Source organism: Danio rerio, chromosome 18 (assembly GCF_052040795.2).
Source record: "Danio rerio strain M-AB ecotype USA chromosome 18, GRCz13ab, whole genome shotgun sequence".
Lineage (NCBI taxonomy): Eukaryota > Metazoa > Chordata > Actinopteri > Cypriniformes > Danionidae > Danio > Danio rerio.
This window is the reverse complement of record NC_141038.1, coordinates 14,755,169-14,775,000: the sequence shown is the minus strand read 5'-3', so window position 1 is coordinate 14,775,000 and position 19,832 is coordinate 14,755,169. Positions and strand designations below refer to the sequence as shown.

At 35.5% G+C, this 19,832-nt stretch overlaps 1 protein-coding gene across 1 annotated transcript; it reads right to left on the bottom strand.

The window, feature by feature from the left end:
* Positions 1–5,314: 5,314 nt before the first annotated feature.
* On the bottom strand, positions 5,315–18,947 carry LOC147839676 (uncharacterized). The gene is made up of 12 exons (XM_087293680.1): positions 15,314–18,947; positions 15,050–15,160; positions 14,890–14,961; positions 14,691–14,789; positions 14,357–14,485; positions 12,856–12,990; positions 12,691–12,759; positions 12,520–12,611; positions 10,603–10,729; positions 10,109–10,229; positions 7,638–7,711; positions 5,315–7,302 (listed from the first exon to the last, which is right to left on the bottom strand). The coding sequence occupies exons 1-12, from the start codon at positions 18,857–18,859 to the stop codon at positions 7,192–7,194; spliced, it is 4,686 nt and encodes a 1,561-aa protein (XP_087149806.1). The 5' UTR covers positions 18,860–18,947; the 3' UTR covers positions 5,315–7,191.
* Positions 18,948–19,832: the final 885 nt, after the last annotated feature.

Genomic DNA, 19,832 nt, shown 5'->3' with positions numbered 1-19,832 from the left:
CATTTTTCACAACCTTTCTTTTTACCCTCAGTGGCTAATTTTGGAATTGCATGACCAATATTAACTATCTTTTTGTAATAGCTTTTTATATCAAGGAGACTGAGTCATAAATCCATTGTTATTCAATAGAGTGCAATGCTCGACATTTTTCACAACCTTTTTTTTTACCCCTAGTGGCTGATTATGGAATTGCACAATCAAAAATAACTATCTTTTTGTAATAGCTATTCAAAGGAGAGGAAGAATGAGATAAAACTAGTGTTAATCGATAGAGTGTAAGGCTCTACATTTTTCACAACCTTTCTTTTTACCCCTAGTGGCTAATTTTGGAATTGCACGACCAAAATCAACCGTCTTTTTGTAATAGCTTTTTATATCAAAGAGACTGAGTCATAAATCCATTGTTATTCAATAGAGTGCAATGCTCGACATTTTTCACAACCAATTTTTTTAACCCTAGTGGCTGATTAGGGAAGTGCACGATCAAAATAAACTAACTTTTTGTAATAGCTTTTTACATGACAAGAAGTATGAGATAAAACTAGTGTTAATCGATAGAGTGCAAGGCTTGACATTTTTCGCAACCTTTCTTTTTACCCCTAGTGGCTAATTTTGGAATTGCACGGCCAAAATCAACCATCATTTTGTAATAGCTTTATATATCAAAGAGACTGATTCATAAATCCATTGTTATTCAATAGAGTGCAATGCTCGAAATTTTTCACAACCTTTTTTTACCCCTAGTGGCTGATTAGAGAATTGCACAACAAAAAATAACCTTTTTTTTGTAATAGCTTTTCGCATGAGAGGAAGTATGAGATAAAACTAGTGTTAATCGATAGAGTGCAATGCTCAACATTTTTCACAACCTTTCCATTAACCCCTAGTGGTTAATTTTGGAAGTGCACGGCCAAAATCAACCATCTTTTTGTAAAAGCTTTTTATATCAAAGAGACTGAGTCATAAATCCATTATTCAATAGAGTGCAATGCTCGACGTTTTTCACAACCTTTTTTTTACCCCTAGTGGCTGATTAGGGAAGTGCACGATCAAAATAAACTATCTTTTTGTAATAGCTTTTCAAAGGAGAGGAAGCATGAGATAAAACTAGTGTTAATTAATAGAGTGCAAGGCTCGACATGTTTCACAACCTTTCTTTTTACCCCTAGTGGCTAATTTTGGAATTGCACGGCCAAAATCAACCATCTTTTTGTAATAGTTTTTTATATCAAAGAGACTGATTCATAAATCCATTGTTATTCAATAGAGTGCAATGCTCGACATTTTTCACAACCTTTTTTTAACCCTAGTGGCTGATTAGGGAAGTGCATGACCAAAATTACCCATCTTTTTGTAATAGCTTTTCACAGGAGAGGAAGTGAGGGATAAAACTAGTGTTAATTGATAGAGTGCAAGGCTCAACATTTTTCACAACCTTTTTTTACCCTTAGTGGCTAATTTTGGAATTGCTTGACCAAAATAACATTATTTTTGTAATAGCTTTTTATATCAAAGAGACTGACTCATAAATCCAGTGTTATTCAATAGAGTGCAATGCTCGACATTTTTCACAACCAATTTTTTCAACCCTAGTGGCTGATTAGGGAAGTGCACGATCAAAATAAACTAACTTTTTGTAATTGCTTTTCACATAAGAGGAAGTATGAGATAAAACTAGTACTAATCGATAGAGTGCAAAGCTCTACATGTTTCACAACCTTTCTTTTTACCCCTAGTGGCCGATTGTGGAATTGCATGACCAAAATTACCCATCTTTTTGTAATAGCTTTTCACAGGAGAGAAAGTATGAGATAAAACTAGTGTTAATCGATAGAGTGCAATGCTCGACATTTTTCACAACCTTTCTTTTTATCCCTAGTGGCTAATTTTGGAATTGCATGACCAAAATTAACCATCTTTTGTAATAGCTTTTTATGTCAAGGAGACAGAGACATAAAACCAGTGTTAATCGACAGAGTGCAATGCTTGACATATTTCACAACCTTTCTTTTTACCCCCAGTGGACGACAAAGTAATTGCATGACCAAAATTACCCATCTTTTTGTAATAGCTTTTCACATGAGAGGAAGTATGAGATAAAACTAGTGTTATTCAATAGAGTGCAAGGCTCAACATTTTTCACAACCTTTCCATTAACCCCTAGTGGCTAATTTTGGAAGTGCACGGCCAAAATCAACCATAATTTTGTAAAAGCTTTTTTTATCAAAGAGACTGAGTCATAAATCCATTATTTAATAGAGTGCAATGCTCGACGTTTTTCACAACCTTTTTTTTTACCCCTAGTGGCTGATTAGGGAAGTGCACAATCAAAATAAACTAACTTTTTGTAATAGCTTTTCAAAGGAGAGGAAGTATGGGATAAAACTAGTGTTAATCAATAGAGTGCAATGCTCAACATTTTTCACAACCTCTCTTTTTACCCCTAGTGGCTAATTTTGAAATTGCACGGCCAAAATCAACCATCTTTTTGTAATAGCTTTTTATATCAAAGAGACTGATTCATAAATCCATTGTTATTCAATTGAGTGCAATGCTCGAAAATTTTCCCAACCTTTTTTAACCTCCAGTGGCTGATTAGGGAATTGCACAACAAAAAATAACCTTCTTTTTGTAATAGCTTTTCACAGAAGAGGAAGTATGAAATAAAACTAGTGTTAATCGATAGAGTGCAATGCTCAACATTTTTCACAACCTTTCTTTTTACCCCAGTGGCTAATTTTGGAATTGCACGGCCAAAATCAACCATCTTTTTGTAATAGCTTTTTATATCAAAAAGACTGAGACATAAAACCAGTGTTAATCGACAGAGTGCAATGCTTGACATATTTCACAACCTTTCTTTTTACCCCCAGTGGACGACAAAGTAATTGCATGACCAAAATTACCCATCTTTTTGTAATAGCTTTTCACATGAGAGGAAGTAAGAGATAAAACTAGTGTTAATCGATAGAGTGCAATGCTCAACATTTTTCACAACCTTTCTTTTTACCCCCAGTGGCCGATTGTGGAATTGCATGACCAAAACTAACCTTCTTTTTGTAATCGCTTTTCACGGCAGAGCAACTGACACGTAAAACCAATGTTAATCAATAAAGTGTGATGCTCGACATTTTTCACAACCTGTCTTTTTACCCCTAGTGGCTAATTTTGGAAGTGCATGACCAAAATTAACCATCTTTTTGTAATAGCTTTTAATATCAAGAAGATTGAGATATAAAACCAGTGTTATTCAATAGAGTGCAATGCTCGACATTTTTCACAGCCTTGCTTTTTACTCCCAGTGGCAGATTGTGGAATTTCATGACCAAAACTAACCTTCTTTTTGTATTAGCTTTTCACAGGAGAGCAAACAACACGTAAAACCAATGTCATTAATAAAGTTTAATGCTCGTCAATTTTTCACAACCTTTCTTTTTACCCCCAGTGGCCGATTGTGGAATTGCATGACCAAAACTAACCTTCTTTTGTAATAGCTTTTCACAGGAGAGGAAGTGAGAGATAAAACTAGTGTTAATCGATAGAGTGCAATTCTCGACATATTTCACAACCTTTCTTTTGACCCCTAGTGGCTAATTTTGGAATTGCATGATCAAAAGTAACCTTCTTCTTGTAATACTTTTTTATATCAAAGAGACTGAGACAAAACCAGTGTTAATCAATAGAGTGCAATTCTCGACGTTTTTCACAAACTTTCTTTTTACCCCCAGTGGTTGATTAGGGAATTGCACGACAGCAAATAACCTTCGTTTTGTAATAGCTTTTAACAGGAGAGGAAGTGAGAGATAAAACTAGTGTCAATCAATAGAGTGCAATGCTCAACATTTTTCACAACCTTTCTTTTTAGCCATAGTGGCTAATTTTGGAAGTGCATGATCAAGTTAACCTTATTTTTGTAATAGCTTTTTATATCGAAGAGACATACACATAAAACCAGTGTTATTCAATAGAGTGCAATGCTCGACATTTTTCACAACCTTTCTTTTTACCCCTAGTGGCTGATTGTGGAATTGCATGACCATAACTAACCTTCTTTTTGTAATAGCTTTTCACAGCAGAGCAACTGGCACGTAAAACCAATGTAAATCAATAGAGTGCGATGCTCGACGTTTTTCACAACCTTTCTTTTTACTCCTAGTGGCTAATTAGGGAATTGCATGAAAAAAATCACCCATCTTTTTGTAACAGCTTTTTATATCAAGGAGAGTGAGACAAAAAAACAGTATTATTCAATAGAGTGTGATGCTTGACATTTTTCACAACCTTGCTTTTCACCCCTAGTGACCGATTATGGAATTACATAACCAAAAGTATCCTTTTTTGTAATAGCTTTTTACAGCAGAGAAACTGAGACGTAAAACCAATGTTATTCAATAGAGTGCAATGCTCAACGTTTTTCACAGCCTTTCTTTTATGCCCCAGTGGCTGATTAGGGAATTGCACAAACAAAATCAACCATCTTTTGTAATAGCTGTTTACAGGAGAGGAAGTGAGAGATAAAACTAGTGTTATTCGATATAGTGCAATGCTCGACATTTTTTACAACCTTTCTTTTTACCCCCAGTTGCCTATTATGGAATTACATGACCAAAATTACCCATCTTTTTGTAATAGCTTTTTATATCAGGGAGACTGAGACATAAAACCAGTGTTTATTGATAGAATGCAATACTTGACATTTTTCACATCCTCTATTTGTACCCCCAGTGGCTGATTGTGAAATTTTCAAAACAAATTTAGCCATTCATTTGTTCATTTATTTTTCGGCTTAGTCCCTTTATTAATCAATGGTTGCCACAGCAAAATGAACCGCCAGAAGATGTCCTTCCAGTTGGAACCAATCACTGGGAAACACCCATACACTCTCATTCACTCACATACACTACAGCCAATTCAGCTTACCCAATTCAACTATATTACATGTATTTTGACTTGTGGAGGAAACCGGAGTACCCGGAAAAAACCCACATAAACACGGGGAGAACATGCAAACTCCACACAGTTGGGCCAACTGACCCAGCCGGGGCTCGAACCAGCGACCTTCTTGCTGTGAGGCGATCATGCTACCCACTGCACTACTGTTTTTACCTCAAAATTGTTATAATTTTTGTAATAGCTTTTTATTTCAAGGTGCCTGAGACATAAAACGATCTTAATCGATTGTGTCAAATTTTGCACATTTTTTCACAACCTTGTTCCTTACCTCAGTTGTTGGTAACGTAATTGCAAACTCAAGATAAGTTGCAAAATAATCATTCAACTTTTTCACTGATATTTCCTATCAGGGAAATGAATATTCAATTAAATTCACCTTTATTTGTATAGCGCTTTTACAATGTAGATTGTGTCAAAGCAGCTTCACATAAAAGATCATAGTAAATTGAAACAGTGTAGTTCAGTTTTTAGTGTTTAAGTTCAGTTTAGCTCAGTTCAGTGTGATTTAATAATCACTTCGGAGAGTCCAAACTCTGAGGAGCAAATCCATTGATGCGTAGCTCTACCGATCCCAACCCATGCAAGCTAGAGGCGATAGCCACGAGGAGAAAAAAAAACCCCCATCAATTTGCGAAAGTGAAGAAAAAGACCTAGAGAGAAACCAGACTCAGTTGGGCACGACAATTTCAATTTCTCCGCTGGCCAAACGTCTTGTGCAGAACTGCAGTCTCAGCGCCGGAGGCTGGAAGTTGGAAGCTGGACCTCAGCGAAGACTTGTCTGTCTTTGGAGCGTCACAGAAATCAGTATCATGCTCTTTACTCCTCCATGACCCCCACAGTAGCTGCTCAGGATATGGCCTGGTCCAGGATTATGGAAACCTTAGGATCATCTCGTCGCTGGTCTTGGATCGAATCAGTGACTCTGCATACTCTAAGGGCCTCGGGATGAGTATCCCCAGGTGGAAATAGAGAATAAAGAGAATAATTAGCGTAGCTGCTGTTCATAGTGTATATAAACAAGATGCAGAAACCTGCGTGGAGCACATTTATATATCATACCGCTAAAGGCGTACTCACACTATGCTATCCGAACCGTCCCCAGGCCCATTTCCCGGATCGTTTGAGGAGCGTGAGTGTGCTGAATCGGGTTCAGGCACGGTTCATTTGGCCGGCCCTGGCCCGGTTGGAAGAGGTGGGCCTGAGCTTGGTTCACTTGGGCTTTGGCGTGATACACTTGTGTGTAAGTGCAAAACGCGTCAAAGCCCGAAACTGAAAGCGAGACGTGACTTTAAGGGACTGTTTCAAATGGATTTATTAATCATTCTTACTGTTCAGTGAATGCAAACTGCCGTAGTTTATTAAAGACGCAAACCCCTCACTGCACCACAGCTGCACCTTCAGCACACCTTCTCATTCCTGCAGCATGAGAGCTTTATGATTGTTTATGAGCGCCAAAAGTGGCGGATCTGTTCTGCAAAATTTCTGACTGCGTGTCAACTCATCCCTAGGGACTGTTTGGCGAAACATTTGACTGCATGTCACTGCATATCAAACGACTGAAACTATATAACTAGAGAAATCTTCTCTGTGCTGAGCGACAGCGCTTACTGGACAGTGCAGCATCGATGACGTAAGCGTGCCCAGGGCCGATTGTAGTGTGAGTGCGGGCCGTCGGGGGAGACGGGAAGGGGGGACAAGTGTGCTTTGGCCCGGTTCAAGCCATCATACATGAAACCAGATGGAAATTACTTTTCATTTATTCCTTTAATTTAGTTTAATATAATGTATTTATTAACATAAACAAACAATGCACAATGCATACAGTATTTTTTTCTTCGATGTTAATATTAAGTAAATTAGTTTTTAAATGTTAGTGTATTAACTATTGTTTACAAGCATGGAAACCTACTTTTGTTTACTATTTAAAAAGTATTAAATGTTAAACTATTATAAATGCTGTACAAGTATTGTTCTTTTACTCAACGTTGCTCAGTTGTCTTTGACTTGCTCCCTAAGTATTGCTCATTTTTAGTTAATGTTAATAAAGTGCAACCAACTCACGTTTATGCAAACAAAAAGAACGAGACTGACAAACTTTAACAGTATATATTGGTAAAAAAAAGAAAGCAAATGGGGGGCTCCATTTAAACAACATTCAAGGAATAATCACAAAAAATTATGTTAAAAAATAAATAAATCGAATAAAAAAACATGTACTGACACTAACAGTGTTATGCGTCATTTACAGAATACACACAACCACATTTTTGTTTTTAATTTTTGCAAGTCCTCCTTATTTAAGTTGACACAATTGGAGTGGAACCACCTGTCACATCTGCAGCATTGAATCTAGTGGGGGAGAAGTGTGATAATTTACATTTTGATTCCTTCTTATTGCAAAAAAAAAAGTATCATTAAAAGATACAGAAAATGATACTTTCCTACGTTTGAAACACTTAATGAATAAGAAATATATTCTTGTAAATGTAAACATAATAGATAGATAGATAGATAGATAGATAGATAGATAGATAGATAGATAGATAGATAGATAGATAGATAGATAGATAGATAGATAGATAGATAGATAGATAGATAGATAGATAGATAGATAGATAGATAGATAGATGGATGGATGGTTCATATAATAGGCAGAAATAATGTCAGTTTAAAAGGACACATACCCATGTGTTTAGACCCACACTTCCTGGAGAAGAATCTAAGCCACAGAAGGAGCAATGATCCTTTGGGTTGAATACTGCAATCACAATATTACATCATTTTCTTTTTTTTTCATGATATACATATACAGTTTAAGTCTGAATTATTAGTCCTTTTGAATTATTAGCCCCCTGTATATTTTTCCCAGTTTCTGTTTAATGGAGAGAAAAAAATTTCAACACTTTTCAAAAAATAATAGTTTTAATAATTCATTTCTAACAACTGATTTATTTCAAGCAAGTTCTGGTAATAAGGCAAGTCAAACAGTGGTTTGTTCTGTAGACAATGGGAATAAAAAGGGGGGTTATAATTGTGCGTCTGAGTGTGTGTGTGTGTGTGTGTGTGTGTGTGTGTGTGTGTGTGTGTGTGTGTGTGTGTGTGTGTGTGTGTGTGTGTGTGTGTTTGTTTTGGTATTCATATTTCTAAACATTAGCTTGCTAGATGATTATTGGCTATATTGTTAATTACACATTTATTAATTCCTGAAGATAATTTATTTCCTGAAGATAAATTGCACTTCTAACATTATTCGCTAAACAGAATTAACAAGTACTGTCCAATATTGTTTTCACAATTCAATAAGATGGAAAAATGCAACTGTTTTAAAAAATGTTTTGTTGGTATGGTTGTAGTACACACATATTTAAAAAAAAAAAATCAGTATCGAATGATGTACTCTTTTCTGTACAATCTGTAAAAGTCACAAAGTACCTTTTACTAGTACACTTTAAAAAGGTTCTTTGCACACAATAGTTAATTTTATAACCATATTGTCCTAAAGAACGTTTTGTTATGCTGAAGTGGTTCTTTATGCCATTTTTGGGTTCTTTATTTTTCAATTCTGTCATTGACAGCACCTGCAGCTCAATTGTTTTCTGGAGCTCAAGCTTGGACTATACAGTGTGCACTCTCTTAAAAAGTTAATTAATTATTTCTTAAAACATTACACATTTTAACTTTCAAAAATGTAACTTGCTTACAACCAGTCATGTTTTTTTCACTTTTTATTTAAAAAAAAAAAAAAAACATGTGATCAGTTGGTTCAATTGAGGATGTCTCTTTTTTGCTGGGTAAGAAAAATAAATTAATTTTTTCGAATTATTACATTGGATTATGCATAACACGTCTCATTGTACATAAATGAATGAGACCCACTGTAAGTTCCAATTTATATTAACGGCAGAAATAAAACACAACTAAATTGTACTAAAAGACCCTCATAACAAACATAAAAGGCATTGTCAATATTTTATATATACAGTGCTTAGCCTGAATGAGATCTCTCACAAATCTGTCTTATAAATAAATATTTTCTACCTGCTTTACAGTAATATATTTGGGCATATACATTAGATTATAGTACCAAAGCCCAAACTGGAAATAATAAAACAAAAAAACTTAAGATCAAAGTCCATAAGTACATTCTAATGAATAAGTTGGGGAAAATACATAACATTTCTATGAATAGGAAAAGTCAAAAGAAACATAAAAATATCAAAATTAGCTGTAAATTTGTAAAGATGCCTAAAAAATCTCTAAAGATTCTCAGTGTCCAAAGCCTTATTTTAATAGATATAACTGTTTAAGAAAACTGTTTTATTTAAATGGATGTAAATATATTGGTTGTATTATTATTATTTTTTTAAATGGGATGCACTCGTTTATGCTGAGCACCATACACATTTTTTGTGTTTTTTTTTACTTATTTATACATTAAATAAGTAATAGTTAATAATAATGTCAAATTTAATTGATCAAGGTCTTGATAACTAAAATAAATAATAAACTTGATATCTTAAATATTGTCATTTGTACTACAAGTTCACATGAATTACATGACATTGAGTATGTACATATTTTTAACCTTAACGAAGCCTGTGAGATGTAAAACCAAAAAATATATAATTATTATTTTTCTCACAATTATTATTGTTATTATTAAGAATAATACATTAAAATAATAATAATAATAATAATAATAATAATTATTATTATTATTATTGAAACTATACATATGAAATTTACATTAATATTTGTAATATTATTATTATTATTATTATTATTATCATCAATATAATTACTTTTATTTTTAATATTATTTCAAATTTACATAAAAATATAATAAGGTGCTATATAGAACTTTCAAAATATGGATCTATTTTGATAGAGTTCTGCAATTGTTACATGCCAAGGAACACTAATTTGGTACTGTTTATAACGTTTTTTTGGTCTTTGGTTAATTTGAAAGTGAAAAAAAAAACATTCACTTCTCAACATGAACAGACAGGGTTTTCTAGTCAGCAGTGGGAATTTACTTCCAAATTAAAAGTGCAGAACACCCAAACAATTTGTGCGTGTCATGAGCTGCATAACCTTAATAAACAGACAGACAGCAAGACAGACAGGCAGATGGATGGATAGATGCAATACATACCTGATGCTTGTAGGATTGTTACAGCCATGTCCTTACGAATCTCTGAGAGGCTGTGCTCATCTGAAGGGATTATAATGTCTGATGGTGTCAGAGGAAAAGCCTCCACTACCTCCTTAGCCATCTTTGATACACATAATAATAACATAAATAATAATAATATGTAAAATAATATACGTGAAACACATTAGCTCAGCAGAATAACATAAGTAATAACTACATCACTGAGACTGTATGCCACAGGTGTCAAACTGTTCCAAAAGGGCTGCAGCTCTGCACAGTTTAGTTCCAACCCTAATTAAACACACCTGATCAAACTAATTGAGTCCTTCAGGCTTGTTTGAAACCTACAGGTAAGTGTGTTGGAGCAGGGTTGGAACTAAAGTGTGCAGGGCTTCGGCCTTCCAGGAATTGAGTTTGACACCATTGCTGTATGCGCAAAAAAAAAATTTTGTTTAAATGTTAAATGTTATTCAATTGTAAATTTCCATAGTTACCTGCATGACATAGACTCCACAGTTGTAACTATCCTGCTGGTTGGTGTGGTTCAAGACACCATGGGTCCATTTCACATCCACCCAGTCAGTCTTACCATGACATATTTGGCGCATTTTGAAGTACTGCCTACAGTTATGTGAGAAAAGCATAGTGTATTTGTGAATTGACAATTAAATTATCATTAAAATAAAATGATTCAAATTGGAGTGGTTTACGGAAACAACAGAGCTCACAAGAGTAATAAGATGAAGGACTGAATGAATGACAGATTTATTTTCTACAAATTTAAAAAATATAATCAATAAACAATTTAAGAAATATTTTATGTTTTTTTTTCAATATTGGAACGAACGTACAATACTATGAAATTAAATATTTTTAAATGAAACAAAATTAAAAACCCCATCCAATCCAAATTGCAAAACAGACTTGCTGAATGTAGAGTACATGTATTCATTTGTTTAATATATGAATATCTAATAAATAACTAACATAGTTATTTATTTATTAGTCATAAATTAATTTGATTGACAATGTAGATGCTTCTTGAGTGTTATATATAGTTATTGCTTAACAGATAATGAACTCACTATTTGCTAATGCTTAATAAATGATTTATAGTGAGTAGTTATTATAGTGTTACCATATATATACAGTATATATATATATATATATATATATATATATATATATATATATATATATATATATATATATATACACACACACACACACTCACACACACACACACACACACACACACACACACACACACACACACACACACACTTAATTCTGTGTTTACATATTCAATTCTGTATTTTAAGATGATGCATGTTTTCAATTTGTTAAAAAAAAGTTTATAACTATTTGTGCATAAAAGTATTAATAGTTTATGACTAAATCATACATGTGACCCTGGACAAATAAAGCTGTCATGACTAACAAAAAAGAAAAAACATATTTTTGGAGACTGAGATTGATCACATGCAAGGTGAATAAATACTATTTACATATGTCTATATTTTTTGTTGCGGGAGATAAAAACTATTTGAAAATAGGGAATAGGATAGTTTTAAAAAATCTAAATACTGACAAAATCACTTTAAATTTTCTACATTTCTTAGCAATGCATATTACTAAATAAAAGTTTTGATACATTTGCTGTAAGAAATGTACGGAACATGGAACATTATTTTTACTTTATATCTTTATGATTTTTGGCATAAAAAATATTGATAATTTTGACTTGTTTTTATTTTACATTAAGAAACAAAAAACTGGTTCAGGGTTCTGAGATAACACATACACTACCTTCTTAGCCAACTTTTAAACACATAGATATGATAATAATATTAATAATAATAATAATAATAGGAAGAAGAAGAAGAAAAAGAAGAATATACAAATGTATACATACACACACACACTTACACGCACACACACACACACAATTGAAGTCTTATTATCCCCGTATATTTCCCCCCAATTGTTGTTTTATGGAAGAAATATTTCAACATATTTCTAATCATAATAGTTTTAATAACTCATTTCTAATAACTGATTTATTTTATCTTTGCCATGATGACAGTAAATCATATTAGACTAGATATTTTAAGACACTAATATTCAGCTTAAAGTGACATTTAAAGACTTAGATAGATTTATTGGGTTAACTAGGCAAGTTATGAAAGTCATTGGATAATAAAATAAATATATAGCTTGAGGTGGCTAATAATATTGACCTTTAAATGTTTTATTATTATTATTAAACTATCATTTTAATTTAGACAAAAATAACAAAACACACACACACACACACACACACACACACCTATAATAGATTAACAAAAGTAAACATAAAACTGGGTTTGTGGCTTTGTGACTGTATGGTAATAATTAGTAAAAAAATATACCTGAATCTTTTGGCAGCAAGGTCAGAATCTCTCTCTTCTTCCATTCCTTGGGGATCAACGACAAAGACCTTCTGTAAATTCCTGTTGAGATACTAGTAAAGGCATATTTATTTGGTCACTTATCCATTTTCATAATTAATCAACTACAATGTGTTGACAAGTTTTACATACCAGGAACTTCCAGTGGTTTCTGTTTACATTAATAAATCCAATTACAGCATCATAGTCTTGAAAGTTGACCTTTAAAATAGTTAAGTAGTTTAAGTGTTAAAAAATCAAATTGTCCTTCTGTTAATTTTTTTTTTAAAATTTATTTAGCTTTTAAAAAAATCTCACCTTCCGAAAACTATGATTTGACATTGCAGACCTCTCCCCGAATACAACAATGCCAGCAGAGTAATGGTTGAAAAGAAAGATTCTTTTTCCATAGTCCTTTGAATTTAGCAGCACTTGAAAGTAGCATTCAATTGTCTGCAAGACAAGGAAATATACCTCAACTATAAAAATCTAACTAGGTATAATAACTTACAAGCATTTGTATAGGCAAGTTAAAGCTACATTTTGCAGAACATTGACACTCCAGGGAAATATTGGGCAGCTTATTTAATATCCAGTTGATAAATTAATGATGCAACCACTTTGTATTGTGTAATTTGGGTTATACTTTAGTTTAAGGGGCCAATTCTCACTCTAACCCACCTAGTGTTATGATATTTTCTGTTTTCTTTTGTACTTATACATATGCATTATCTTATTCTACATCTTACTTAACCCAACTATTATTTTCTTAATTAGTAATGAACAGTAATTTAAGAGTTTATTGACGCAAAATCCATAGTTGAATATAGCAAAATTGGTACCTTAATATAAAAAGTGAATTTATATTTCAGAAAATATAATCAGTTAGCTTTCGTTAATTAAACATTTGTTGTGTGTATTGGATGTATGAATTAAAAATCAATTGTTGTAGCAATATAACAAAAGTAATGAATATTTTATAAAAACCAATTTGCAAGAAATTGGCATGCTTATGTACATTTACAGTACATTAAAAGTGAAAAAATGCATCATTCATTAGTTTAATTAGTCATTAAGTAATTCAATGATTTGAATTAATAATTAATACACAGTTTTCTGGAAGCTGATTAGTCAATTACAACATTTTATGATTTTTTATGATATTTTATTCCCTTATAACAACAGATTAAATTTATAACACTGACTCATCTGGGTACTAATCATCTGGACTGCTTTTAAATGTTTATATATATCCACATATCTGTATGCTTGGTTGTATTACAATATTTGACACAGCATTGTGACTGAAAAAATACAGGTTGTAGGCTGGCTGCATTCAGCCTTTTTGTTTCTGTAGGGTAGTTGATAAAGTCTAATAATCACAGATCAAATTTTTTTGATTTTGTAGACAGTAACCATAAAGGATAATATACATTCAGGTGGTTATTCTCAATTATTGAAGTCATTATTTATATATATATATATATATATATATATATATATATATATATATATATATATATTATCCATTCATTATTTACAGAATTTAGCTATTCAGTTGTTGACAAAAAGGCATAATAATAAAATTTTTGTTCACATGCTGAATGGTTTGTTTAAGTGTTAAACGTTTAACATGTACATAATTCATTTTCATTATTATTATTAATTTTTACAATTTTGTCATTTTTTATAAAATGTTGTTTGAAGATAAATTAAAAAATATTCTATGGATTACATGTGACCTTTAGCTTCACCCTTGCACTCTCCACATTTTTAATAAAAAACATTTGAAATAAATAGTGATAAAATGCATGATTACCTCTCCAATTAACCATTTATTTGGTTCCAGGGTTTTGAAGTCTCTTAGACGTAAGGTGTACCTGACACGTTTGTCAACTGACTGGATTACAGCGACCACAACCTCAGCATCTTTTGATTTCCAGAGCATCTTTAAAAAAAATTATATTGAAGTAAGTACCAATCAGAAATTGATGTATTTTGTCCTGCATTTAACAAACTCATTGCCAGTTTAGTTTTTTTAAACATTATCTGTAACTGTCCTTAACATTTTTAAAAGAACAAAATGTTGTACAGTATGTAAGTATATACTATTATTGTTTATTATTATCATTGTTGTCATTGTTATTACTAACCTTCACTGTGTCTTTATTTGCAATGTGACATCTGGCCTCTGTGACAATCTCCTTATCATTTTTTCTGAACTTGAGCTGTCTAGCTAAACCTTTTGGTGGCTAAATAAACAAACAAGTAATCAGCATTTACATATCATTGTGACACAAAGAGTAATAGTCTTTGTTTACCATAACGTCATCATCTTTGAATCACTCTTACCTGGGAGGGATTTGATGCTTCTTTGATAGGATCCGTTATGGATTTTTGCTGACCAGCAAAAGCTTTTGCTCGCTGCAATGACAACCAGAGTGAACCAGCATTTAAATCAATGAAACAACTGAGTAATGCAGAGGTTGTTTATACTGTCATACAATCATACCATAAAATTTGTCTCAGTTTCAACTTGCCCAAGTTGAAAAGTGGTCTGTACCATGCCAATGCCCCTTTCTCTTTTTTTTGACTTGGTCTGCACAATGGAAGCTTTTGATGTCTACAATGACAAGCAGAAATTAAGTATATGAAGCTGTTTAAAAAAATCACTTTTGTTAATACAAATGATATTTACTGTCTTATATTATCTTTGTTACATTTTTAAAATAATATTTTTCTGTAAGAATACTTTCACAATGGACGCAATACTCACTTTTTCTTTGGGACTAGGCATGACTTGAGGGGTATGGAAGTACTTTGTTTTCGTTTCCTTTCTGTCACGCACACTTTTCTTAGCCCACTGCTCTTCACAGTCCTCGAGGCTGTGCTTTTTCGAACTGAAACGCTTCAGCAGAAATCTGTCCGGTAGATTGTGTTGCAGAACATGCTCTTTATATCTGCCCTGCAGTGTTGTGTACATTTTTTGAATAAATGTACCCGGACGATGGTGGAGTTTTTTTTGAAGAATCTTATCTTTCACAATACAAAACCAGTTTTCTGCATGACAATTAGTGTCATGCTCTTTCTGTTGGCTTTTATCTTTGACTGATTCTGTGTCAGGGTATTTTCTAAAGTCACCCAGTAAAATTCCTGACCAAAGAGGAAAAATTGCCATGTAGTTGTTCATCAGAATTTCCAGAATCTCTGGACAGTGATATTTGTTTGTGTTTGTTTCCTCCTCTACTTTTACTGTAGACTTGACAGCCTTCAGAACATTGGCAAATTCCTTTGTATAAGGCGACCTGGCCAATATTGTGTTTGCATCTGGAGTTGCATCTGGAGGAATGTAGTCATCCACTGTAATCTCACTGAAAATTTCCTCAGGAATGTTAACCCCACAGATGTAGTCACGAAGTTCGTGAAGACTCTGGCTGACCATTTTGGTTTTTGAAATTGGCCAAAAGAGGTTGCACATATTTTGGAAAATTTCCAATCCTTTTTCCAAACTTGTGGAGTTAATTAATTTTGCCACACAGTGTGTGGCAAACTCCTTTAAGCCTTTGTCTGACGTTTTTCGGCCAATAGCTCCATGGATCGCTTTTATTATGTGTGCCGAGCAAAGATGAATTTTTGTGATTTTATGGAAATCTGTCACGGTTGGATTTCCTTTAATCCAATTGTAACTATCAGCCAGGTAAGTGTTTATGTCAAGCTTATTAAATGACAACAAAACCCCTTGGATCAGTGCCCAGCTGTAATCCACCTCAACCTGGTTGACACAGTACACCGTATGTTTTTGTACCTTTGCAATCGTTTGATGCAACCAAAATCCAATGTTAGGTACTGAGTGATCATTAGTGACCATCTCAGAAACCGGAAGAGGAGGCTTGTCCTTGCCATGTCCTGGTAAGCAGATGCTGTAATACAGCACTCTTTTTTGCTGATTTGGAATGCGACTTACCACACCCCCAGTTGCATCCAAATGTAAAGTCACTTGACCTTTTCTGAGATGCTGAATAAGAATGGCAATTCCTGTTTCTGTATAAAGATGCACCCCAAAGGGATCCACTTGAAGGTGTTGTACATACCCTGGAAAGTAACAATATGACAAATCCGTTTCCTTTATTACTTTCTGTATTAGCATCAGTTCCAGCATGACATCATCATGAAGTCTTTGACTTTTATTTATTTCACAAGAGATGACTTTGATAACATTTTTAGTTAGACTTCTTGTGATGTTCCCGGCCATCAACTCGGGAACTGGTGTTTTACTCAGGTTTTGGTAATAAATATTACTTACTCCTTTCCTCACCTCTTTTGCTATCTTGCCTCTCTTTGTGTAACTGGCCTGGCGAGATCTCTTTTCCCCTTTTAAATGAGTAACAGTACCAATTCTGGTGACAAGAACTGGAATATGTTTTTCATCATGTGGCTTCTTTGCGATTCGAAAAATGAAATGTGCATTACATGTTTTAAATGAACAGGAAGCCTTCATCGTCATATAAGGACACCTATATTTACGACTATGACTCAATTTTGAGTGCTGATAAGTAAAAACCAAGGTGCAGCAGGGATTATGTCGACGGAATTTGTCATATAGGACATGTGTCCACGATTTTTGCAATGTTCGGCTGCCAGACAAAGGCTTTATAGCTTTCCATTTACTACCAGATATATAAATGGTGAAATTCTTGGGTCCTGGCTTTGTGCTCCTATATGGGTTCTTTTTATGAAGGAACACAGGTGAGTGAAGGGCCGCAGACGCGGGTGCCGAGCCGCGCTCTCCATCGCTCTCCGCCTGGAACACAGGTGAGTGATGGTCCAGTGCCAGGCCGCGCTCTCCATCGCTCTCCTGGCACACGGGTGAGTGACGGTCCGCAGACGCGGGTTCCGAGCCGCGCTCTCCATTGCTCTCGTCAGTCAGGTACACAATAGGTGAGTGACGGTCCGCAGACGCGGGTGCCGAGCCGCGCTCTCCATCGCTCTCCAGCTGGAACACAGGTGAGTTAAGGGCCGCAGACGCGGGTGCCGAGCCGCGCTCTCCATCGCTCTCCAGCTGAAACACAGGTGAGTTAAGGGCCGCAGACGCGGGTGCCGAGCCGCGCTCTCCATCACTCTCCGCCTGGCACACGGGTGAGTGACGGTCCGCAGACGCGGGTGCCGAGCCGCGCTCTCCATCGCTCTCGTCAGTCAGGTACACAATAGGTGAGTGACGGTCCGCAGACGCGGGTGCCGAGCCGCGCTCTCCATCACTCTCCAGCTGGAACACAGGTGAGTTAAGGGCCGCAGACGCGGGTGCCGAGCCGCGCTCTCCATCGCTCTCCAGCTGGAACACAGGTGAGTTAAGGGCCGCAGACGCGGGTGTCGAGCCGCGCTCTCCATCGCTCTCGTCAGTCAGGTACACAATAGGTGAGTGACGGTCCGCAGACGCGGGTGCCGAGCCGCGCTCTCCATCGCTCTCGTCAGTCAGGTACACAATAGGTGAGTGACGGTCCGCAGACGCGGGTGCCGAGCCGCGCTCTCCATCACTCTCCAGCTGGAACACAGGTGAGTTAAGGGCCGCAGACGCGGGTGCCGAGCCGCGCTCTCCATCGCTCTCCGCCTGGCACACGGGTGAGTGACGGTCCGCAGACGCGGGTGCCGAGCCGCGCTCTCCATCGCTCTCGTCAGTCAGGTGCACAATAGGTGGGTGACGGTCCGCAGACGCGGGTGCCGAGCCGCGCTCTCCATCGCTCTCCAGCTGGAACACATGTGAGTTAAGGGCCGCAGACGCGGGTGCCGAGCCGCGCTCTCCATCGCTCTCCGCCTGGAACACGGGTGAGTGACGGTCCGCAGACGCGGGTGCCGAGCCGCGCTCACCATCGCTCTCCGCCTGGAACACGGGTGAGTGACGGTCCGCAGACGCGGATGCCGAGCCGCGCTCTCCATCGCTCTCCGCCTGGAACACAGGTGAGTTAAGCGCCGCAGAAGCGGGTGCCGGGCCGCGCTCTCCATCGCTCTTCTCCGGGAACACGGGTGAGTGACGGTCCGCAGAAGCAGGTGCCAAGCCAGGCTTTTCTTTGCTGGCCTTCAGGGTTTTAGTCACAAGGGTCCTGAGGCCTTTTCTATCTTCTTTCCAGACCACATTTAGCCATTTGCGATACTGTAGGGTATTCACGCCAAATACAGTGATAGAAATGACTGACCACACTTCTGAATTCCATGGTGTGTTTTTGGTCACACTGGCACGACTGAATATTTTACTTAGCTGTTCAACTCCGCCGCATGTTTTCCACAAATCCTTTTTTCGAATTTTTTGTCCTGATTTTACTCTTCCCATGTCTACATTCACATTTTAATACTACAGACTCGAAATCTTGCTGGTAATATGTCTGAGGGAATAATGATTATGCTCCCGCCATATGATAATTTTCTCATAAATGACGTAATACTCAATTACCGATATTACCAAATTTGGTAATTGAGCATTATGTCATTTATGAGAGAATTATCATATGGCGGGAGCTCAGTGCTTACAATGCAACAGACGGTATAAGTGAATTGTATACTGCAGTTACTTATAATAATTAATATCTAAGATATATTTTTATAAACTGTAAAGAAATAAACATAAAAAAATCAATGAATATGTAATTGAACATTATACATGATTTAAAATTAAACTTAATTTTTTAATTATAGAATGGATAATAAAGTCCTTGATATCAGTTATTGGAGCTGCTTTCTACATATGAAGACAAAATTAATATTTTTAATATAAAAAAAATAGGTGTCATAAAGGGATGTCAATTAATTTTGAATGATTAAAGTGTGCATTGGACATTTATGATACAGTAATTGATTACACAAAAAATGTTATTCATAAGAATATTTATTTGGAACACAATGGTCAAAACTCACATTTTTTTTTTACAATTCTGTACAATTGACAAGTAACTATTATCTTTGTGCATAACGTAAAATAATTACTCTATGCATTTTTTGCCATTATTCAGCCATTAAAAGTTCTGTGGTGTTAAATGTGGGTGTAATTGTGCATTTCAAAATTAATAAATCATTTTTTTCTATATTGCACTGCATATAAATATTGCTATACATGTTAAATGAATTTAGCTGAGTGTAATCCTTGCCAACACGCAAAAAGTTATTCTAAATATAACAAAAAAGTTGTTACTTTTTCCACAGGCAGCACAGCAAAATGGCTGGGGCTCAGTGGTTAGCACTGTCACCTCACAGCAAGAAGGTTGCTGGTTCGAGTTCCAGATTGGGTCATTTGGTATTTCTGTGTAGAG